Source organism: Chlamydotis macqueenii, chromosome 17, assembly GCF_036417535.1.
Source record: "Chlamydotis macqueenii isolate bChlMac1 chromosome 17, bChlMac1.mat, whole genome shotgun sequence".
NCBI classification, from domain to species: Eukaryota; Metazoa; Chordata; class Aves; order Otidiformes; family Otididae; genus Chlamydotis; species Chlamydotis macqueenii.
The window spans coordinates 10,104,634-10,126,972 of NC_141572.1; the positions used below are offsets into that span (position 1 = coordinate 10,104,634).

Genomic DNA, 22,339 nt, shown 5'->3' on the forward strand with positions numbered 1-22,339 from the left:
TGTCCCCCTTCCTTCACTAATGCTTCCAGCAAAGGGTGCCAGAGCAGCACCCCCCCCAGTTTAAAGAGCACTCGGACCAGTGAAGGCCGAATCTGCCTCCGTCCGCAATCAGCCAGCGCCTTGCTGTGAAAATCTGCCCGATCGCGTGGTTTCGGGGTGCTTTTTGTAGCCAGTCCCGGCCTAGGCGTGCCCCGGGGGGCTGGTTGCTCGCTGTGGTTCGAGGGGCGAGGGCAGAGCCAGCCCAGCCCCTCTGACTCACGCCCACGTCCGGCTGGGCTGACATCTCCTCATCCCACCCACGCGGCGGGTTTTTTCCACAGATTTTTTTTTGGGTGAGGGGGGGCGGAGCGGGGCTAGAAATCACCGCTCTCGGACCAGCCGAGCCCAGACCGGTACCAGCCCCCCGGGGAGCCCCCGGCTCCCCCCGCGGCGGGCCCAGCCCGGGACGCTTCCCCCCGCCCCTGCCCCGCCCCACGAGGATGTGACGCCGCCGGGGCCGCCCCCTCCGCGGGCGCGGCCCTGAAATAGGGCCCGGGCCGCCGCCGGGCAGCGCAGGAGCCGCGGCCATGCCCGCCCCCGCCGCGCCCCGCAGCCTGGCCGCCGCCGCCCCCGCCGGCAAGGCCAAGCTCACCCACCCCGGCAAGGCCATCCTGGCAGGTAAGCGGGTGTCCCCGCGGGTTCCCCGCCCCGGGCGGGGTCGCCCGGCGTCGCTGCCAGCCTGGGCGTCGGTGCCGGACAGGTGCCCCGGCTCCTGTCACCCGGCCGGCATCGCCCGGAGTCCCCCCGCCGAGCACCACCGCATCCCGGCGGCGCCGAGCCGGCGGCTGCGGTTTGCCTTTGGTGGCGGCGGCAAAAGGGGCTCCGGCGGCGGCAGCCCCGGCTCTGCGGGCTGGGGCTGGTGCTGGCGGGGCTGGGCTGGCCGCCGGGCTGTCCCCGCAACCTGTGGCCTCGCCGGGAGGCGTGGGTGCTCCCCGCAGACTCCTTCGGTGTTCGGGGAGGAGGCTGAGGCGGCAGCGCCCGGACCGTCCCTGCTCCGGCTGCTTTGGTACCGCTCCTGGAACGGCTCCTCGGCCCCGCTTTGTGTCTCAGCATCAGTCCCGTGGATCAGGGCGTGTTTTTCCGTCCAGCTCTGGCCGTTTCCACGGGATCCCAACAGGCTCCTAGCGCAGCTGTAGCTGCAGAGTTCATGCCCTTCCTCATAGCCGGTTCGAGCTGCGAGCTGAGCTGAGTTCAAGGCAGCGGCAGGGTTATTAAACTGCTTTGTAGCCGTGCCTTAGCTCCCTGGTTTCTCCAGCCGCTCGCAGGACAATTCCCAGTGCAGCGATTAGTGTCTTCCCTTTGAAATGAGCCATCACAGCCTTTACATGACTGGCACGTTTAGAGCTTTTGTGTTTTCCAGCCGATTCCCCCTCCTAGGATTGTGCCTTTGTTCCTCCATCCAGCTCTCCGCTCCTCTCCAAGGGCAGAATTCCAGCCCTCTGTAGCGGGGACCCGGCAGGAGCAGGACTCCACCTGCCCTCCCCCGGGTACGGGGAGCCAAGCCCTTGCCACCCCAGCTCTGCCCACCAGCGCTGGCCCCTATCTCGGCCGTCGGCCTCCCCTCGACGGCAGTGCTGTGGGAAATGGATGCGAGCGCCCGAGCGTGCAAAGAGAGACGAGGCCTCCCAGCATTGCGTCGCCTGGAGGGGTCGGGGCTGCCCAGCCAAAGGGCTGGGACGTGAGGAGGAGGCAGCTGCAGCCACACGAGAGGGTGCCGCCTTGTTCAGATGAGACTTTTGGTGAGGCCAAGCTCCTCTGGAGCCCTCTGCTCCTCAGGGATCTCAGACTTGTGCTGCCATCCCCTCAAGCTGGGTTGTTAGTTCAGGCCTCTTCTTATCCCCTTTTGTTTAGAGATCTTTTAAATAGGATTTAATCCAAGCTTAGGATGGGAAAGACAAGCGCTTTGCTCCCCATCCAACCTTTCCAGTCTTTCCCAACTCGCTGCCCACGTGCGGCGCATCCGGTTGTCACTGCCCGGGCCAGTGTACCAGGAGACTTCCGTAGCCCTCGCGTAGGTCCGTAATCGGGGATCATCAGTGCGGATGGCTTATCAGCATGCTCCAAGAGAGGCTGCAGTGGCCTTGCGCTGCTCGCCCTGGACAGGAAAGTCGCCGTGGCTGTGCCTGGGAGCTGATCTGGCCTAAAGGAAAGGACACTGTGCTCGTGGCCTCTGCCAGGGGTCAGGCTGGGCAACGTAGCACAAAGCTGCAGATGCCCCTGCTTGGAGGGGCCCTTCTGGGTCCGCGTGAGGCTGCAGGGTGGAGGAAGGGACCCTATTGAGATGCTAGTCCTCTCCTCACGAAGCAAATCAGAGTAATTGGTTAATGGGCAGAAGTCCAGCCAAGCCTCTGTGGCATCTAATTGTGTTGGAGAACCACATCGATGGGAGAAAGCCGTGGTTAACCCTCCGCATGCCGGTCTGCTCGGCCCTTCAGCCCCTTGCTGGGGGCTGCAGTGCTGTTTGTGGCTGTCCCTGCTGACTCTGAGGGGTTTGCTGATGCTGTCAGGGATTCTTATTTGACATCTGTCTGCACAACGGCTGTGTGGCTCCGAAGCTCAGCCTTTTAGAGAGCTGGAGATGTTCAAGGTGGACCGTTCCTGCTGTGCTGTGTTTCATCTGTCTTGTACTGGTGGTGTTAAACAAGCAGCTGTCATCCTGCCTGGATGCGTATCTGCTCCCGGGCCCTGGGTGTAACTGAGATGCTCTGCCCGGGAGGCAGCTCCCTCACGCTGCCCAGGCCCAAGCGCGCTGGGGCTGAGGAGATGGAAGTGAACCTCTGGCTGCCGAGAGCTCTTCTCCTTCAGTTGTCACAACAGACAAATGCAAAGTTAAAAATTAATTTGCTAATGGGCTCTCGTTTGTCCAAGCGGTTGTTGTGTGCCAGGGCTGCACTTCACCTTGCTGCAACTGCGCCGGCTGTGCCGGTGCTGTGTCTGCGTGTGGCCGGAGCACACGAAGGAGCTTGGCCATCCTGGGCGGCTGGGTGGGTGTCGCTGCCGGGACCTGGTCTTGGGGCTGCTGCGTACAGACTGGGCCTCCAGAGAGGGCAGAGCCGAGGAAGCGTGCGTCCCTACCGCTGTTCAGAGCCCCCCAGGCTCTGAACTGATGGAACACATCTGGGGGACCTGGCCCTGGGTCAGAATTGGCATTGCTGTAGGACACAAAGGTTTGGGGTAAACGTCACTTAGCTTAAACTTGGTGAAAAGGCTGGTAAACATGCAGGCTTTACGCTGAAGTGGATACTCTCTGTGTCTTTCTTACTCAGCTGCTGGCTCAGTTACCTGCTGTAAAGCCGGCATAATTTTCTCCTGAACCCGTGAGCCAGTTTGAGGGCCAGCTCGTGTCTCTTCTGCTAGGTAATAACCTGTTAGCAGGCAGACCGGGCAGGTCGGCCGTGTCTCAGCCTCCCCACCGCCAGCTTTCAGTTTCTGTGCCGTGGATCCCAAACAAACCCTTCAGCCCGCTGGGCTCCTGCAGGGATGGGTGCCGCTGGCCACGCGCAGCTCCCCGCACGGGGCCGTGCTGCGGTGGGCAAGCCGGGAGCTGGAAATAAAGGCAGCACGTGGCGAGGCAGGAGTGCTGGCTGCAGAGCTGGCAGAGGCCGTCACGCCTGTGTTTACCCGGCGAGCTCCTTGCTGGGTTTTTGGGCACCGCAGCGCTGTTGGTTCGGCTCGGGCCAGCCTGCGGTGTCCTGTTTAGAGCCCAATGCAAAAGGTCCGTGCCATTTCGCAGGCAGAGCCCCACGCCCCTGCCCTCCTCCTGAGAACTTTGCTCCTGGTTAGCAGCAGCCGTTCGATGAAGGGCTTTGCCTGCCCTGCCCAGAGTTAAATACAGTCTTGCTCTGTTTTTAGCCAGCTTTGAAGCCTGGGGTCTGCTCCCTCCCACGGAGAAGCTCCCAGCTGCCTTGCTCTTTGCGTGGTACCTCCGCTCACCCAGGGGCTGGGGCACAGTTGGTTCCTGCCTACGCCTAATCCTGCCCGGTCAGGGAGGCAGCGCTTGGATGCTGTCCTGCACGCTGCTCGGTTTGGAAAAAGCTCGTGATGGCCATGGCTGCTGCTCTGGTGTTTGCCACAAACACCAAGTGCCGCTGGAAATAGCAGTGACGTGCGCCGAGGTCCCAGGAGAAGCGTGGGCAGGAGGGAGAGGGGCTCTGCAGGGAGAGAGAGAAGGGCCTGCGGGGTAGGGCACGAAGCACACGTTTAGCAGGGAGCCCAGGGTCACGTGAGAAACAAAGCAGCAATTAGAGCTTGAGTTTCCTCTTCTTTGTTCATCTCTTGATATGATGTTTCTTAGGGGATGCTGTACCTGTAGAGCAGAGGAGCCAGGGACTGGGTGTGAAAGCTGTGACTTGCTTCTTGCGCAGTAGGGCTCCTTTCCCAAAAGTCCCAAGTCCACCTGGGCTTCCAGGGCTGTTGCCCTCCTGGGAGAGTGGGAGGGAGGTTGCATTGCTGGGAACGGCCATGGTCTGGCACACTCCCCGGCTTTTAGGTGGCTGCCTGGTGCTCACAGCAGAGTAGGGGATGTTCCCCCCTTGCTGCCGAGCTGGGTGGTGGGCTGAGCCCGGCCGTGGGGGAGGATTGGTGAGCGTGGAGGGAGCCAGTCTTGCAAGGTCTGCTGGCCCTTGGTGCGTCACGCCTGGCTGTGGTTTCCCCTGGGGTTGCCTCCTCTGGCTGCCTCGTGTTTGGGGAGTGGGGCAAAAGGAGCGCAGTGGCCACGTGCGCGTCCTTGCCTGCCTGCGAGCGCTCGTGGACTGTAGCTGCTGCGGAAACCTAGAGCTGCCCCAGGGCTTCTGGTGGGAGGAGGCTGTCGGCCCCAGGACTGGGAAACCACAGCGGGGTGCCAGCATCTTCGGTCTGAATGGGTTCTGTGTGAGCTGGGGTTAACCCTGGGCTTTGAAATGTGAGTTTCTGAGATTTTCGCATACCTGATGCTCTGCTTGACATTCTGCAGGCAACCGTTTTCTCTGGGTTGACGTAAATGATCGGAAGGAGCCATCAGTCTTCCCGGAGGCGATGAGCACGGCGAGCTGACAGCTCAGGGACGTTGCAGCGTCTCTCATCCGTGACGGCCTTGTGCGGTGCATGCCGATGCAGCCTCCCTGCTCCTGCCTGGTGCCCCTGCGCTTGTGCCCTGAGGTCTCAGGTCACCTCCTGACAGCAGGGGTTGATTTTTTTGCCCCAGTGCCTGGTGCAGCAGTCGTTTCCCTGTGCTGGTGACCGGGGGACCGGAGCCTGTCCCCGCAGAAGCCTCAGTCCCAGCAGCGTCTCCTTTGCCCAGCTATGGGGCTGTAATGGGGGAAGCATCCTGCAGCTCTGGGCTCTGATGTCAGCTCCCTGGTGCCTGTCTTTAAAAAGATTTTTGGACACTAAAAAAGTAGGTGTCTGAAGCGGGGTGGTGGGTTGGCTGGGAACCAGCGTGTCCCCTGCGCTGTGTCCGCCCTCCATCTCGTGGCAGCGGAGCCGGGGCCTCGGGGTGTGCGGGGCAGCAGGGAGGACGTGAGTTGAGCTGGGATGGGGACTCGGCAGTCCCCAGAAGTGGAGCCAGCACCGAAGGCAGATGATGCTGTGACTGTGAGCAAAGGGAAATGGCTTTTGCTGTCATACTCACAGCCAAGAAGTTTAACATATAATAATGATTTATTGCAATGTGAGCCCATTGAGAGGTAAATGTGAAGAGAAGATGAATGAGCGCGTTGTGAAAGGTCGGCCTGTTGAAACAGGATGATTCCAGTAAGATTAGGAACAAATTACTCCATCCCATCTCCATTATTATCTGCAGGGCTGTTTGCGCGGGGCTGTTTACCCGCCCGATGGCACGGGGTACAGAGAGGCACGTTTCGTGTTTGTCGTTCCGTGTATCCCCGGTGGGGAATCAGACCTTTGCTAGCTCCCGTAGCGTGCTCCCGTGACGAAAGCGGCCACGTGTGTATTTACCGATGGACACGCTGAACCCCCGTCTCCCCCGCTGGCCTTGCCCCTATCAGATAGGAAACCATCCAGGGCCCCTGGCCCCAGCACAGCTGACGGATGCTCTCAGAGAAGGGCTGGCCTGTCACAGGACAGGTTTTTTCCCTTCTAACCAAAATGTGGGAAATCCTCTGGCGATCCGGTTTGGGGAAGTGGCCGTGCTGTGCGTACAGCCTTCCCCAATCTCTGCGCAGTGTAAGACCCTGTCCCTGCAGCACAGCCCCGTGCTGGTTTTCACCAAGGCTGGGGCTGCCAATGGGCAGTGAGGGGCTGTGCACGGCAGGAAGAGGCGCCCAGGCGAAGGCTGCGGTGCCAGCCCTGCCGAAATCCGGCTTTCTGGGAGAGCACCATCCCCAGCGAGGCGCCTGCCTGCTCCTTCAGCCAGGCTCTGCCTCGAGCCTGTTTCACAAGATGGCCCGTGGTGGGACGGCGCGGGGAAGGTGGAGCCCGTTAAACTCGTTTCACCACTGCAGGCATGGTAGGATTTCTCCACTGCTGGGCTGTGTTCATGGCAGGGCCCAGGAGCAGAGCGGCTGGCTGCCGAGAGGGGTCGATCCCTAGGGAGCTGGCAGGCAGAGGTGTGTGCTGCTGACGGAGCAGCACCTGGCCTGCTGAGAACTGTGATGAGCTGGAGGTGGGTATTTCTGCCTCCCTGATCTGTAGCACCCTGCTGGTCTTCGGTTATTTTTATTTATTTGGTTTTTATCCCATGGCTCTGAAGGCTGCCTTGGCTAACCCGGAACGATCCTGCCAAATCTGAAGTTAAAAGGAGCTTTTTGTATGGAGATCAGGTGTTTGTTTATCTGCATGTGAAATTGCCCTTAAAATGGAGAGGCTGAAATTGCTCTCCAGGCGCTTGCTTCTCATCAGAGCTGCACAGAGACCTGCTGCTCTGTCTGCGGGAGCGGGATGCTTTCGCAGGCGCACTCGCTCGTGGAGGGGGCAGAGGGCCAGGGCCTCCTCCTGCCATTCTGTGGCTCCCAAACAGGGCAGTGGGTACTCACTAGGGCACCTGCCTCTGATGGGGTGGCAGTGCCAGCGCTGGCTGGGCAGCCTCGGTCTGTGTTGGCCCTCAGCCCTCTGCTCGTCTTCCCCACTGCGGCTGCGTCCTCCTGCCCTTGGCATCCAGGTCCCCGGGATGAGCTGTTTGGGGGGTGGCCAGTGGTGTCCCCAGCAGCCCCTCACTAATGGGGTGTGAGGTCGTTAGCTGGCCCTGCGTTCGCCAGTGCTGTCGCAGGGGCAGCCCCCTCCCGCTGTCCCCAAAACCCCTCTTCTCCTTCCTGCCAGCTCTCCCCAGCCGTGCCCAAGGGCTGCGGCCGCATTCTTGAATAACTCTGCTGGCCCCTCCACAAAGGAGAGCTAAGCTCTTTCTGGGAAAACCATGCCAAGTGGCTGACAAACAGGTACTCTTCCCTTCCCTCCCTTCCCCGCTGGCCCTGCGGGGTCAGGATTGCTGGCAGCTGGGGCGCTTGCGGGCTCACTGCAGACAGGGAGCCGTTCCCAGTGCCGGGAGTGGGATCTCCCCGCCGGAGGCACCTTCTCCGGGGCCAGGCAGAGCGACCTTCCCTGAAGGACATCCTCTCTCTGGCACCGCTGCATCCAACCAAGAGCCGGGAGCCTTGGCTGGGCCTCCGGGCTGCCCCGCTTGCTCTTTCACCCCCTGAGCGCTCGCTGCCGGCTGTTCCTGCTGACTCGGCGGTGTTGCAAGTGCTGATGCTGCTGGTTAAAGTCCGGGTAAACAGGTTGCAAAGCCCTCGGCAGCCCTGGCGAGGGAGGGGATTGGAAGGAGCCGCTGCCCGTGGGCAGTGGGGTGATTTATTTGCAGAGAACAAGGTTTTCGCCGGAATAAAATGGCGTGAGGAGAGGAGGCTCGACAGCAGGGCCGAATGTGCCATGGGTCTCGCTGCCAGGGAGGGAAGGGGCTGCAGGCAGGCAGATTGTGCCGCCTTGCCTCTCTGCAGGTGTAGAAAAACTGGATAAAGTTGTCACAGGGTGCATCTGGGGTCCCTGCTGGGTGCCCCATCCCCACAAACACGGCTGTTACGGCGTCCAGCACTGCAGGTCTGCAGCGCAGGAGGGCGGGCAGCGGCGTTGGCAGCACCTGGGGCGTTGGTGTGGCTGTGATGGCCGCGGGGCTGGTGGCACAGTGGTGTGTAGCGGTGCAGGGAGGTGCCAGCTGGTGCTGGGCTCTTTGGGGACCGTTGCACCCAGCTGGAGGACACTGCTGCTTGTCGCACAGCTTGATGGGGACCTGCCAGCTGCTCCCGCAGGGCTGTTCAGCTTTGCAGGAGAAGTTACAGTGCTTGGCAAGCGGGACCGGCAGCGTCTGCCACCTCTGACGGACGTGCCAAGGACGGGAAAGGGTTGAGGGGCAGCTGGAGAGCTCTGGGGACCTTGGGGATGGATGGTGGTTGTCCTCCTGTGGGGACCTGGGGGAGAGCTGGCATCTGGCTGCAGTGGCGTGAGCCGGCCTCGCTGCGGCTGCCGTGGCCTCCACCCGCGCTGCCGAAGCACAGGGCACTGCGAGGCGTACAAGCCGGTGGTGGTTGCCCGTTGCTGCCACCCCGGAGATGGCTGCCTGGCCCAGGCTGAGCAGCTCCAGGCCCTCCTGGGAACCCGTCGAGAAACAAGGGGCCTTTGTCTGCTGCGGCGGAGCCAGGCTGGCCTCGTGCCCCGTCCCCAGCGCCCCGTGGGGCCAGGATGCCGCCAGGCTGGGCTGGTGGGTCCTGCCCTGGGGATGGGGGACTGGCACTGGGAGCTGGAGGCAGTGCCAGAGAGATTAAGGGACTTTCTTGTAAATTTAGAGGCTGTACACAAGAAATAAGATCATACGAGAAACCCGCCTGATCTGAGGAGCTGGGGCTGCTCACTGCTGTCATGGGAGGGAGCTGTGGCCCACTCCCTGTCCCGTGTCAGCATCCCCTTGCAGGGTACTTTGGAGGGTGCTGCGCTGCACCGTGTGGTGCCGGGGCTGCGCTTTGCCACAGAGCCGAATAACCCACTCTGGCCCTTCCCACCATGGCAGCCATGTCCCCTGTGGGGACACCAGTGCGTCCCTTGGGCTGTGACGAGGCTGTGCCCTGTGCTGTGGCGGGAGCCGCAGCGCTGCTGAGTCACACTGAGGACGTGGCGGAGCTGGAGGGACTGGTGCAGGCGAGGTGGAAGCACTGGGTGCTGACAACCGACCTAACCCTGCGCCAGGCCACGTCCTGTGGGGCTGGGGCCCAACTTCCTCCCTGCGGCGGCACGGAGAGCTCACGCCGCGCTTTGGTGCGCGGAACCGAGACAAGGGGAGCCAAACTACCGAGAGCCGGCGTTGCTCACTGCCGGCATGCCGGCACGTCCCTGGGCTGCGGTGGGAAAGGCTTCAGCCGGTGTAATCAGCGCCCAGCAGCCGTCGCTGCGTGAGCCCGGGGCGGCTGGACGGGCTTGATGATAATTGCGCTTCCACGCTGGCACGGCTGGGTCTGCAAATGGGCTCCCGCCGCGCTGGGCGAGCGATGCCAGGCCTATGCAGTGCCATTGGGCTCCGTTGGGTTTATAAATCCCCATGCTGGCAGCTCCCCTGCGGGGTGCGGGGCTCTGGAGGGGGAGAGGTGCCTTTGAGGGGGAAACGACACTGAAACAGCGGCCGTGGGTGCATTTTTTTTTTCCCATTTTTCCCACCCCTTTGGCCGATCCCCTTGCCAGCTCTCGCCATGGCCAGGCTGCGGCACCTGTGCAGGGTGCCAGGTTGGTACAGGGCCCTGCTGCCGTGTGAAGTCTCCAGGGCTTTGGCGAGGACGGGGACACCACGTCCCAGCCCAGACCTGGCTGTCAGAGGTCTCGGGCTCAGCCGTTGTGGAGCTGGCAGCAGCGGCGCGGCGCTGGACGGGCACGGTGCTGGTCCCGGCCCCATTGTCCCCTCCTCTCCCGCCCAGGTGGCCTGGCCGGAGGGATCGAGATCTGCATCACATTCCCCACTGAGTATGTGAAGACGCAGCTGCAGCTGGACGAGAAGGCAAACCCTCCTCGCTACAAGGGCATCGGTGAGTGCCTGCTCGCTGCGCTGGCCGGATTCGGAGGCTCCCGGGAGCCTGGCTGGAGCTGGAGGGGGAGCAGGATTTGGTGGTGGGGGCGGCGCAGCGCGGTGACCCTCGGCATGGGGGGTGATGGCAGCACTGCTGTGCTCTGCCGTAGGGGACTGCGTGAAGCAGACCGTCCGTGACCATGGCGTCCGGGGGCTGTACCGGGGGCTCAGCTCGCTGGTGTACGGCTCCATCCCCAAGGCTGCCGTCAGGTAGGTGTCTCCCGTGGCAAGGGGTGAGTGGAGGGGACCCCGGGGGGGTGGGTTTGGCCTCGACGTCTCCAGTGGCACTTTGCCAAAGCCGGGTGCTTTCCTGGACTGGGAGGGTCCTCTCACAGGGTGTGTGGCTGCTGCCGCCAACAGAGAATAGGGGGATGCAGCCCCCCGGCCGGGTGCGCGGGGTTTGGCACGGCGGCTCCTCCGCAGGTTCGGGATGTTCGAGTTCCTCAGCAACCAGATGAGAGACGAGCAGGGGCGGCTGGACAGCACGCGGGGCCTCATCTGCGGGCTGGGTGCCGGCGTGGCTGAGGCCGTGGTGGTGGTCTGTCCCATGGAGACCATAAAGGTGGGTGGGAGGCAGCCGCCAGCGTCCCCTGCCCTGGCACCCCTCCCTGGGTGGGGTTGGGAGGGGGCAGGAATCAGGGATGCCCCCGGCTTTCAGGGAGTTGAGGGCCATGTGCGTTTGCTTGGGCTGGTTTTGGAGGGGAGGTGCTGGTGCTGGAAAGCCCCCTGGAGAGGTCAGGCCTGGCAGCCATGGCCCCTTCCCCGCTCTGAGGAGGAGCCCCCCCAGCCAGGAGCCATCCCATCACCCATTTTATTGCTGTAAAACCCGTGCAGTCGCTTGCAGAGGCAGTTTCCCAGGTTTTCCTCTGCAAAACACGCTGCTGGCCACGGGCGTAGGTCCCATGGTCTCACCTGGCGCTGCCTGGCCACGTGGGTCAGCTCTGGTCTTGGGACCGTCCCTGGAGCAAGGCGAGAGGCGGCCAGCCGCCCTTTGGGGCTCATTGCATCCCCCTCGCCTCAGCCAGGACGAGCGTGTCATCTCCCCACAGGTGAAGTTTATCCATGACCAGTGCTCCCCCAAGCCCAAGTACCGCGGCTTCTTCCATGGCGTCCGGGAGATTGTTCGGGAACAGGGTGAGTCTGGGGGAAGCGATGTCCTGTCTCCCTCTGGTACCCCCATGCTGCAGGGACAGGACCGGAGGTGCGGGACGGGTGCAGGCTGGGACTGGCTGCCTGGGGAGGTTTTCCTCTGCCGGGGTGAGGCTGGTGCTCCCCTCCAATGCCCGCTCTTGCTGCAGGACTGAAGGGGACCTACCAGGGCTTAACTGCGACCGTCCTCAAACAAGGATCGAACCAAGCCATCCGCTTCTTTGTCATGACCTCCCTCAAGAACTGGTACAAAGGTATGGTGCCCCTGCCCCCCCAGGCTGTGCCGCTGGCTGCCCCAGCCCATCCCTGGGAGCTGAGCTCGGGCGTTCTGTCAACATACCCTCTGCTTCTCATGGCTCAGCCTCTTGTGATGGAGGAACATGAAAGCCAGGGCAGGGGAGCTCAGCTTGTGGGGCTGAGGGGTCCTGGAGCATCACTTTCACTCACCCTGAGCCCCTCAGTGCTGCATGGGCTCTGTGGGGCTGATGCTGCTGGACGGTCCCCCCCAAACACCCCGGTCCCCAACTCAGCATAGCATAAGCCCTGACCACGAGCAGCCAGACCTGAGACCTTCCATGCGGGCTCCCTCGGGGGTGCTGTGCTTCATCCCCGCCCCACCAGCTTCGTGCCCTCAACCTCTCTTCCTTTCCAGGGGACAATCCCAACAAGGCCATCAACCCCTTTGTCACGGGGGTGTTTGGAGCCCTCGCTGGAGCTGCGAGCGTCTTTGGCAACACCCCCTTGGACGTGGTGAAGACCAGGATGCAGGTATGGCACTGGGCATGGTGTGGGACCCCAGCCTGTGGTGGGCTGGGGTCACCTGCTGTCTGGGAGCCGTTTTGTGCAGCCCCTGGGGCAGGTGCCCAGTGCCAGCAAGGTCTGGGAGACGCCTGGGGATGCTGACCCCTCGCAGCTGGGCTGTGAGGGTCCTGGGAAGTGTTTGTGTGGATGTGGGGACATCGCTGCTGGCTTTGGTGACCCACAGCAGCGAAGGGGTTTGGTTCCTCCTGGCACACCTCCAGGTCTCTGCCTTCCCCCCCAACAAAATCCACCTGGACGCACCCCTGGCTACGGCCTCTGACCCTGCTTTTCCTGTCCCGCAGGGGCTGGAAGCGCACAAGTACAAGAGCACCTGGGACTGCGCCTACCAGATCATGAAATACGAAGGGCCCCTGGCGTAAGACTCGTGGCAGGGTCGGGCAAGGGGTGGCAGTGGACTCAGCCCCAATGTGGGACTTGGGGGGCAGCTGGGGTGGGGAGGAGGGGTGGGAAGGGGGCTGCGAGGGCACCCGGCCCCATGGACTCCCTCTGTCCCCGGCAGGTTTTACAAGGGCACGGTGCCGCGCCTGGGCCGCGTCTGCCTCGACGTGGCCATCGTCTTTGTCATCTACGACGAGGTGGTCAAGTTCCTCAACAAGGTGTGGAAAACGGACTGAGGGGGTCAGGCCGGGGCGGCCCCCGCCTCCCTCGCCCCACGGGGCTGCAGCTGGAGAGCCGTGACCAAGGCCACAGCTGCCCGCTGGTGCTGGCCGGGGCCAAGTCTGCCTCATGCGCACGCCCTCCTCACAAACCCGGCCGCCTTTATGTTTAGGAACAGGCTCTGGAGCAGGTTAAATTATTATTTGTGTACTAAAAGGAGCAGGGAGGGAATAGCATCCCAGCATCTGCATGCCCAGCATCCTGGTCACATGCACCCCCATCCCCTGGTGACACTTCCCCTTGGTCCTGCGTCACCTGCGAGGTTACCCAGGGTGAGCTGGCCCCCGGGACGGTGGCCCTGCACCCCCGGGGACCCCGGCAGCCAGGAGCTGCTGGCTGCCCAGGGCCTGGCCCTTTTTGGGGGTGCTGAAAGCCCCCCAGAGCCACGTGGGTGCAATGGTCGAGCCATGCACTGGGCATCGCAGCTGGCGGAGGCTCTTGGGGCTGACACTGCCGGCTGGGAGCGATGCACCGGCTCTCACAGCGGCGCTGGGGGGCCATCAGCCTTGCATCCCCCGGGATGGGAGGGCAGCGACCCTGCCCTGTTAGCTGGTGTGGCCCAGGCTCCCTCCTCTCCCGGGGTGCAGCATCCCAACCCCAGGTCCGGCTCATCCCTGAGCTGCTGAGCAGGCGCTGCCCAAAATTGCACATGCAGCCAGGCCTTTAGTTCTTGCCGTGGGGCGGGGATCGGGGTGAGCCGTGTGCCCCCATCTCTTGCCATTTACAGTCAGGATGCAAGCGCCAGCCGGGGCGGGGAGGCACAGCCCCATGCTGCAGACTTGGCCCCTCGACCGGGGGTGCAAACCCCTTCTTCTGTCACATTCCCCACATCTGCCCTCCTGCCGCCTCGCCGCAGCCCCGTAGGTAATCCTGTAGCTTTTGGAGCTTCACGCTGACCCACTAACACCTGCGGCCGTGGGGCTGGAGCCCTGCCCTGCACCAGGCTTGGCCCCGCCGGATTTGTGCCAAACGTCCCGCGAAGGAGCTGGGGAGGCGTGGGAGCCGGGGCTCGCCCCGTCCCTCCTCCCTCCTGTCGCCAGTGACGAACGCAGCCTTAACACAGGAGGCGAAGGAGGAGAAGGAAAGCCTGCGTGCGGTTTACCTGCGGCTTTCTGCTCTGAAGCCAGTGAGGGTTGGGTTGGTTTTGTTTTTTGAGTTTTTTTTATTGTTTTACATTGGCAATTTGAATAAAATCCGTCTGGCTTTAGTGGCTGCGTCGGCGTCGGGCTGTGCTGAGCGGGCGGCGAGCGGCTCCTGCAGTGCGGGTGGGGATTAGGGATGGGGTCCCCCATTGGCACCCAGTCCCACTGCCCCGGGGAGCATCAGCATCGACCTCGCGGTGCCTGTTCACAGCGGCTCCCGGCAGCTCTGAGCTTGCATTGTCCCATGCACAGCTTTTTATTAGCCATCCTGGTTAATTTTAGTAACTCCTCGCCCCGGCTGTGAGGCAAAGAGCCGGGATGACGAGGGGCGGTGGAGCAGAAGGGAACGGGCTTTGTCCCCCCCGCCCAGCCCAGGGGCGGTGCGGCGGGGCTCCCAGCACCGCCGCTGCGTAGCCCTTGCCACTCGCCCAGCGCTCGCGGGCACAGAGGGAAAGCCATCCCTTGGCGATTTGCGGGGTCCCGGCGGCATGCACGGCCTGCTGCTCTGCGGGGGCTGGCTGCTGGCCGCTGGCTACCTGGCAGTTGCCATGGGCAGCTGCTGGCACCGGTGCTGCCCGGGCAGGAACAACGCCTGCTGGGTCCCGGGCACCCGCCGGGCTCGCTGCTACTGCGACTCGTACTGCGAGAGGACGGGCGACTGCTGCCATGACTACCACGCCGCATGCCGCCGCGCCGGTGAGTGGTGGCAAGTTTTTGCCGTTATCTGTTAGCCCTGTACTTTCAGAGGTAAAGGGACGCATCTGGGGATGCTGGCTGGGCCAGGTGTGGAGCAATTTCACAATTTTCCGCTTTCTGTGCTGAATGTCTGGCTGCTCCATGTGCAGTAAGAGAGCCCACAGGGATGGCCTCTGGTCTGCAGCTGAGAACAGTGGGGCAATGGTGGCACTGTCATTGCGACCCTCAGAGCCGTCAGTGTGGGACCTGAGTGGGACAAGCCCCGCGTCACCCCTGCTGCGGGCAGCGCCTTGCGCGGTGACACGGGAACTGGGGCCGGGGGTGACAAACGGGGAGCGTGGGCTTGGGAGATGCAGAGCCAGCCTGCCCTGGGGACCCGAACCTGGGCGGGCGCCGGCCACCGTCCCCTGGACAACCGCAGCAGTCAGCCCTCCCTAATCTCCGGGGAGATTAGCGGGGTCCCAGCTCAGCGCGATGCGGTGGCGCGGGGATAAAGGCCTGCGGAAGCCGTGCACAATGCCCCTGCGCTGGCAGGGCAGCCCCCGCCTGGGTGTTGGGGAGAGGCGCTGCCAGGGTCACCCTGGCCCTTGTCCTTCCTCCCGTCTCCCCCTCCCCTGTGCTGCATCTCCCCTGCTCTGCTCCATCCATCTCTCACGCCCTCGAACCTCTCTTTTCCCTCTCCTCTGTCCCGTCCTGCCGGCAGCGGTGGGCTGCGTGGTGGGGTCCTGGGGGCCATGGAGCGGGTGCAGCTCCCCGTGCGGGGTCGGCAGCAAGGCCCGCAGCCGCCAGGTCACCGTCCCGCCCCGCCACGGAGGGGAGCCCTGTCCTGACCTCAAGCAGCGCCGGGGCTGCCTGGGGGAGCACCCAACCTGCGGGATGGCCAAAGGTAACGGGGGTCTCCTGGGGGTGCCCACCTGCCTTGTGTGTGACCGTCCCTCCGGCGCTGCCATCCCCGCTGCCAGTCCCAGGGCGTCTGTAACCGTCCGTGTGTGTCCCCGGCTGCTCTTCTGCCAGAGGTGGCCAAGATATTACCTGACTCCTTCAGCTGGGGCTTCAGGGATCCCTGGGGAAGAGCTGGGCAGCTGCTGCCGGAGGAGCCGTCCGGGTAGGTGTGGGGCTGGGGCCCCTCTGCACCCCCCTACAAAGCCATGGCCCCTCTGCACCCCCTCCTAGAGCCCGGGCCCCTTTGCACCCTGCACTGGAGCCATTGTCGTCCTCCACCCCAAACCATGGCCCCTTTGCACTCCCCAGACACCCCCAGAGCCGTTACCCTTCTCGCCCACCCCCAGCCATGGTCCCTTTGCCCCCCCCCCCAAGCCATTATCCTTTCCCTCTCCCCAAACCATGCCCCCTTTGCACCCTCATCCAAAGCCATGGCCCCTTTGCAGCCCCTCCTAGAGCTGTGGTCCCTTTGCACCCCTAGAGCCATTATCCTACCCCCCCCCAAACCATGGCCCCTTTGCACCTCCAAACCCATAACCCCTTTGTACCCCCCCCATCCATCCAGAAAATGCCACAACCTCTGCCCTACCCTCCAACCACCATTTTCCCCCCATTTTCCCCTGTTTGTCCCCCATTTCCCCCTTTTCCCCCTCCATTTCCCCCTTTTTCCCTCTCTTTTATCCCAGCTCCCCCCTCCCCAGCTACTGCGGCTATTTCCGCCTGACGCAGGTAGGGCCCCCCTGCCACGGGCAGGCCTGGAGCCGCCGGCTGCAGCGGGACAAGCGGGTGTGCGTCGAGTGCCGGGGGGACGCATCCCGCCGCTGGCCCCATTGCACTGGACACGGGCTGCGAGGAGCCAGGTAGGTGGCAATTTGGGGGGGATGCCCATCCAGGGGGGGGCATCTCTCTGAAGGGACATCCCTCGCTGTGGAGGAGCATCTCTCTGTGCCCCCAGGGCATCTTCCTTCTATATTCTTAGTTATAAATATCATATATTTATATATAAAGCTAATATTATATTATAATATGCCACAATATTATAAGATAGTATTAAAATATGCCATCGTATTATAGGATAATATTATAATACACCGTAGTATTATGATAGAAATCAATAATATGTACAATAAATCACTAATATATAGTATAAAAATAAATGTATTTAAATAGAATAGAATATTTCAGTTGGAAGGTCCCTACATTGATCATCTAGTCCAACTGCTAATCTGTATTATTATATATATATATATATCATTTTTTACAATTATATTTAATTATTCACAGCGCGCCCCAGCTCTCACTGACTTTTCCTTCCAGGACGTTTTGGGTGGCTGCCTCTGTGCCGGGGTGCCAGGGCTCGTGGGTGCAGGAGGGGCTGCAGGAGGGTTGTGTCTGCCCCTCGCCGGCTCTCGTCTTCGTGTAGCGTCCCCCAGGAAGGTGGGCTGAGCCTCCCCACAGCGCTGCTCCTTGCTGGGGAGCCGGGGAATGAAATAAAAACGTGGTGTTTCTGTAATTTCACCCTTCTGCAGGCTTGCTGCTTGCCCTTGGTCTGACTCCCCACGTTTTCCATTAAATATTTTGTTGAAGAATGGGAAGAAAACCCTCCTTATAAAGATAAAAAATAAGAGAATTGCTGAAGTATGGTGATTAATGGTGGAAGAACATCAGACTGGGGTTAAGTCTGCGTGCGAAGGTGACATGGGAGGACAACGCGATGACGTCATGCTCAGCCGTGACATCACGCCGTGCGTGAGCTGCCGTTGGCGAGCAGCAGGAGGATGGTGATAGCATCCTTCCCCCGCGTGTTCCCACTGGCGCGGCTGCGGTGAACTGCTGGGTGAGCCGCGAAGGGCGGCTGGGCTGCGTGCCGTGGTTTGCAGAGAGGAACTGAACGTAGGCACCCAAAGTCTGCATGTGGGCGACGATGCCGGTGGGCGTCCGGGCCCCGCTGTAGGGCTCAGCAGCCCCCACTGGAGGGAGCGGGGCTGGGCTGGGCGATTGCTGGGTTGCGCCGGTGCCCTTCCCCACCCTTCACCCAGTATGAGGTGACCTCGCTGGTGGGGTCCCCACTCCAGCCTCAGCTGGTGGTACCCACAGCCACTGTGCGGCGGTCTCAGCACCTGCCTGCACCCCCAAACCACCCCCAGGCACCCCTGGCAGGCACAGCACCAGGCGCTCGCCCCGAGAAGATCACCTTTGTCCAGACACGGCCACCTGCAGCCGCCAGCAGTGCCCGAGCCCCACGTTGCCGCAGCCGAGCCACCCAGGATGAGGTGGCCGAGGGCGCACAGGCAGGCAGCAGCAGGAGGGAGCCCCAGGCAGGCGCAGCCCGGGGGCTGGAGGGGGGAAGGTTTCTAACCCCAGTCAGCGAGGAGGTACCACACAGCCGTCTGCTCACCCTCCCCAGCGGAAGGGTAAAAGAAAACTTGTGGGTTGAGATAAGAACAGTTTAATGGTTGAAGAAATAACAAAATATAATCGTAATAAATTGTAATGAAAAGGAAAACAACAGAGAGAGAAACAAAATCCAAGAAAAACAAGAGATGCAACCGCTTACCACCCGCCGGCCGATGCCCAGCCAGTCCCTGAGCAGCAATCACGGAGCGGAACCGACAGCCGTCTCGGAACAGCGATTTCCGGATTCTGCCGCCGGCCAAGCCCCACTCATACACCAAGCATGACGTCTATGGTACGGAGTACTTCCTTTGGCCAGACTGGGTCAGCTGTCCCGGCTATATCCCTCCCAGCTTCTCGCACCTGCACATTAGCAAAACCTCAAAACCTCAGAAGCTAAAAAAAAAAAAAAAAAAAAAAGCCCTTGATTTCTTAGCAACAACTCATAACATCAGTGTATTATCAACATTCTTCACATACCAAACCCCAGACTAAATCCAAAACACAGCAGCTACTGGGAAGAAAGTTAACTCCATCCCAGCCAGAACCAGGACAGAAGGAAAGGGCAGCTTAAGGCACAGCCGTCCCGGCCTCGTGCCGTGCGACCCGGGCTGCAGGTGGGCAGCCAGCGCCCATCTCCAGGAGGGGACAGTGGCCCTGGGCCACCCAGTGCCTGCAGAGGACCATCAGCTGCCTAGCTCCCTGCGCAGTTTGATCATTTCCAGGAGGAGCTTCTCCTTCTCCATCAGGATCTTCTCATTCTCCATCAGGATCTTCTCCTTCTGCAGCTGGAGGGTCTCCTTCTGCAGCTCCAGGATCTCCATCTGCAGCCGGCTCTGCTTCTCCCACTGCTCCCCAGTTGTGCCGACACAGCCCCACGGGCCGGCCTGGGACTCCTCTGGTGACGGGTGGCCTGAGTGGAGCAGAGAAACGCATTAGAGCCAGAGAGGGGACACATCCACGGGGAACTGCCTGCCCCTGCCCTTTCTCTCCCACCAATGTCCCTGCCGTTGCGGTGTGGCCCTCCCAGCCCGGCCGCTCTCCATGCAGAGCTGGGCTGCCGGGATGGGTCGGTGATGCTGAAAGCAGACCCCAGGAACGCTCCCCGCCAGCTGTACTGCAGCCTCCCCAAAGCTTAACCCCGCAGGATTCAGCCTTCCCCTGAGCCACCTCCGCGTGCTGCAGCATCCGATCAGAGCGGGGCAGGGTACGGCTGCCCCGGCGTGGGAGCTGGGATGGGCAGGGAGAGCGAGCTGGCCCTTCTCCTGGAAAAATGTGGGATTTGGACAGCTGGTCCATGGCAAAGGAGAAGCCGCTGCCCGAGGAGGGCCACTGCAGCTCCGCAACCCACCCAGCCTGGGCACGGGGCTGGGACCCGCGGCCAGGGTCCGGCACAACTGACCCGGTGGACACCAGGGAGGTGGGCAGAGTCTGGCAGCAATGTGGGCACCTCACCGTTCTCCTCCGGGGCCAGGGGGCTCGGGCTGCCCGTCCCCCGGCTCTGCTTCGCCAGGCTCTCTGTCACAGTGAGGCACGGCCACGCCAGCTCTGGGCTCAGTGGGCGCTTGACGCGGGAGGGCGCGGGAGGCTTGGGGGAGCCGGTTGGTGGCACTGGGGCAGTCTCCGCTGCATCGTGGCCCTGCAGCGCGGCAGGACGGGCAGCCACTGGCGGGAGCACCTCAGCTGCAGGCAGGCCGGGGGCTGCGGGGGCTGTGCCGGGCGTCGTTGGTCTCCTTTCCATGCGGTCCTGGGGTTCCACCCGGAGCAAGCTCTCCCTGGAGTCGGGCTCCTCGCTGGCTGCACTGAAGAGGCGCTCTGGTACGGGGCCAGGGGCCGCTGGGCTCCCCACGGGGCAGAGCAGCCTGTGTCCCGGGGTGGCATCGCTGCTCTGGCCTTGCGGGAGCAGATCTGAGGCGGCCTCCTGCGTCCTGGGGGAGCTGCTGGACGCCCTTGCCCTGGGGTCCGGGGCTGAGATCATCGGATCCAACACCCTTGGGATGGGCTTGTTGAAGAGGGCGAAGATGCTGTGGAACAGCTTCTGCTGGGGCCGCTGGCGGTGCAGCGGGTTCTTCCCCACAGCCAGCTCCCTGCGGGCATCGTCGACCATGTTGTGCCACTTCCTGCGGATCTCCTCGGGCGAGCGCCGGACCAGGGGGCTGAGGGAGTTGACAGCAGCTGCAATCTCCTCCCAGGCACGCCGCCGGGCCAGCGTATTCTTGTACCGGCCGTTCTCAGGGATCAAGATGTCCTTGCGGAGCCTGAACTCCTCCAGGATGAGGAATTTCTCCTCCTCAGAGAACTTCATGCGTCTCGGCTTGGCCGTGCTCATGCTGCCGCTGCGGTGGACGAGGAGGGAGTGAGGATGAGGACGAGGATGGGTTGGGGTGCGCTCACGGCGAGCGCTGCTCTGTCCCACTTCCTTTGGCCAGTTTGGGTCAGCTGTTCCTGCTGTTCCCCTCCCAGCTTCCTGCACCTGCACGTTAGCAAAACTGGGAAGCTGGAAAATAAAAAAAAAAAGTCCTTGATCTCTTAGCAACAACTCATAACATCAGTGTATTATCAACATTCTTCACATACCAAACCCCATACTAAATCCAAACCACAGCAGCTACTGGGAAGAAAATTAACTCCATCCCAGCCAAAACCAGGACAGTGTCCACCCCTTATTCTGTACCATCTGTGTCACGCTCAGCTCCCACACTTTCTGACTAACCACTACCGCTTCTTCTGTCTTTGATACTTACACACAGACATCATTCCTGTGATCTATGGGCTAGTGCTGAGTTCATTTAGTCCACAACTCTGGACTCCCTCTGTTCCAACAGGAGAGACGGCGCAGAGTTCGCCCAGCCAGCGGAGCGGGATGGGGTTTCGGTGTGGCGCGGCGGGTGTCACGGGACGCAGCAGGAGGGTGGCGTGTGGTGTTGGATCATTGCGTGCTGCATCCGGAGCTCGCAGCTGGTGCGTGTGTTCTACAACTGTAGAAGTGATGACATACAGTGTTATACAGCAATTAACATCATGCAGTTCAAATTATTGGCTATTTTCACCCAAAATCAAATCTCCTTGAGGTACACATTGGACTTTCCCATCCTCCCACATCACCCACCAAGTGCACCCAGGTCCTTGAGCAAGAGCAATCCCTCAGAGGGGTTTGCCTTTGCCCAAGGCAGGGGTGACACAGACGGTCTTCCCCAGCACACTTTTTGTGTGCACCACAGGGACCTTATCCCCTTCTACAGTACGTAGAACTTTCGATGGGGCAGGGCCAGCTCGATTGGCAGATCCTCTAGTGTTAACTAACCAGTGGCTTTTGCTAAATGTTTCTCCCAATGTTTGAATGTCCCAGCACCCGTTGCTTTCAGTGCAGTTGTTAACAGCCCATCGTACTGTTTGATTTTCCCAGCAGCTGGTGCGTGCAGGGGATGGGATATACCCACTCAGTGCTGTGCTCTTTGGCCCAGCTGTCTATGAGGTTGTTTCGGAAATGAGTCCCTGGCCTGGTTTTGGCAGGGATGGAGTTAATTTTCCTCTTAGTAGCCGGTGTGTTTTGCATTTCCTATGTGAAGAATGTTGATAAACACACTGATGCTATGAGTTGCTGCTAACAAGACCAAGGACACTGTACAGTTTCCCAGGTTTCGCTGATGTGCAGGTGCGGGAAGCTGGGAGGCATACAGCCAGGACAGTTGACCCAAACTGGCCAAAGAGAGCATTCCATGCCATAAACCTCACGCTCAGTATGTAAGCGGAGGTGGGCCGGGGGACATCTCTCTCTCGCTCCTTTGCTCGCTGCTCGGTTGTTTCCGTGATCCCTGCTTGGGACGGGCTGTATCCATCTTTGGGATGTCCGGTGGTGAGAAGTTGTGCCTCACTCATTTTGTATATTTCAGTATCCCTATATTTGTTATTATTGTCATTTTCCTTTGCTATTCTAGTAAACCGTCTTCATCTCAGCCCACGAGTTTTCCTTTCCTCCCAATTCTCTCCCCCATCCCTCTGGGGAGGGGTGCACTGTGCACCAGGGTCCACCAGAGCCTTGCGCTCCTGTGGGTCCAATGTCCCAGGCCATCAGATCCACACAGCCCCATAAACCTGGCTGTCCCTCTCCTCCACCCGGCTGGAGGCAGGGCCCCTGTAGTCCTGGCCACAGCATTCGTCACTCACGTCTTACAAACACGAGTCAGAAATGCCTTCAAGAGCTCAGAAGGAAGGTCAGCCTTTCTGCTCTCTCTGGCGAACTGCCCACTGGAACTGGAGCAGCATTTTCCCGGGAAGAATCCCCTTCTGTAATCGTTTTTCTTTGCAGCTCGCATACCCGTGCCTCTAGGGTCGAGGCAGGGTTTCCATCCCACGGCCTCTCCGCGGTCCCGCAGGTAAAACCACAGGGTGCCTGGTGCTGTGGACCCTCCGTGTCCTCCCTGCCGCAGCGTCCCCCTCCCACCACCCCTCCCGAGCAGGG

At 61.6% G+C, this 22,339-nt stretch overlaps 3 protein-coding genes across 5 annotated transcripts; 2 read left to right on the forward strand and 1 right to left on the reverse strand.

Moving 5' to 3' along the window:
* The first annotated feature begins 500 nt into the window (after positions 1 to 500).
* Positions 501 to 13,910, forward strand: SLC25A1 (solute carrier family 25 member 1). Its single transcript, XM_086761298.1, has 9 exons — positions 501 to 657; positions 9,927 to 10,034; positions 10,186 to 10,285; positions 10,499 to 10,637; positions 11,125 to 11,209; positions 11,374 to 11,478; positions 11,877 to 11,992; positions 12,328 to 12,401; positions 12,546 to 13,910. Exons 1-9 carry the CDS (start codon positions 567 to 569, stop codon positions 12,658 to 12,660), a joined length of 933 nt encoding a protein of 310 aa, XP_086617424.1. The 5' UTR covers positions 501 to 566; the 3' UTR covers positions 12,661 to 13,910.
* Positions 13,911 to 14,039: 129 nt separating this feature from the next.
* Positions 14,040 to 17,482, forward strand: LOC147598595 (somatomedin-B and thrombospondin type-1 domain-containing protein-like). Of its 3 annotated transcripts, XM_086761301.1 has the most exons (6): positions 14,040 to 14,541; positions 15,245 to 15,427; positions 15,556 to 15,646; positions 16,170 to 16,343; positions 16,801 to 17,320; positions 17,366 to 17,482. In XM_086761301.1, exons 1-5 carry the CDS (start codon positions 14,334 to 14,336, stop codon positions 16,904 to 16,906), a joined length of 762 nt encoding a protein of 253 aa, XP_086617427.1. In that variant the 5' UTR covers positions 14,040 to 14,333; the 3' UTR covers positions 16,907 to 17,320; positions 17,366 to 17,482. The 3 variants fall into 3 exon arrangements, with proteins under 3 accessions (XP_086617427.1, XP_086617425.1, XP_086617426.1); XM_086761299.1 differs by having other exon boundaries at positions 15,245 to 15,646; positions 16,213 to 16,343; XM_086761300.1 differs by having other exon boundaries at positions 14,413 to 15,427.
* Positions 17,483 to 18,556: 1,074 nt separating this feature from the next.
* Positions 18,557 to 21,575, reverse strand: LOC147598596 (uncharacterized). Its single transcript, XM_086761297.1, has 3 exons — positions 20,622 to 21,575; positions 19,333 to 20,374; positions 18,557 to 18,790 (listed from the first exon to the last, which is right to left on the reverse strand). Exons 2-3 carry the CDS (start codon positions 20,204 to 20,206, stop codon positions 18,564 to 18,566), a joined length of 1,101 nt encoding a protein of 366 aa, XP_086617423.1. The 5' UTR covers positions 20,207 to 20,374; positions 20,622 to 21,575; the 3' UTR covers positions 18,557 to 18,563.
* Between the last annotated feature and the right edge of the window lie 764 nt (positions 21,576 to 22,339).

Excerpts from the sequence above, each read along its gene's own strand:
- SLC25A1 (XM_086761298.1), top strand. The coding sequence starts at position 567 with ATGCCCGCCCCCGCCGCGCCCCGCAGCCTGGCCGCCGCCGCCCCCGCC. Across the intron at positions 10,286-10,498 it reads ATCCCCAAGGCTGCCGTCAG|GTTCGGGATGTTCGAGTTCC; the intron begins GTAGGTGTCTCC and ends GCTCCTCCGCAG. Across the intron at positions 11,993-12,327 it reads TGGTGAAGACCAGGATGCAG|GGGCTGGAAGCGCACAAGTA; the intron begins GTATGGCACTGG and ends CCTGTCCCGCAG.
- LOC147598595 (XM_086761299.1), top strand. The coding sequence starts at position 14,334 with ATGCACGGCCTGCTGCTCTGCGGGGGCTGGCTGCTGGCCGCTGGCTAC. Across the intron at positions 15,647-16,212 it reads CTGCCGGAGGAGCCGTCCGG|GTAGGGCCCCCCTGCCACGG; the intron begins GTAGGTGTGGGG and ends CGCCTGACGCAG. Across the intron at positions 16,344-16,800 it reads CACGGGCTGCGAGGAGCCAG|GACGTTTTGGGTGGCTGCCT; the intron begins GTAGGTGGCAAT and ends TTTTCCTTCCAG.
- LOC147598596 (XM_086761297.1), bottom strand. The coding sequence starts at position 20,206 with ATGAGCACGGCCAAGCCGAGACGCATGAAGTTCTCTGAGGAGGAGAAA. Across the intron at positions 18,791-19,332 it reads CCTGGCCCCGGAGGAGAACG|GCCACCCGTCACCAGAGGAG; the intron begins GTGAGGTGCCCA and ends TGCTCCACTCAG.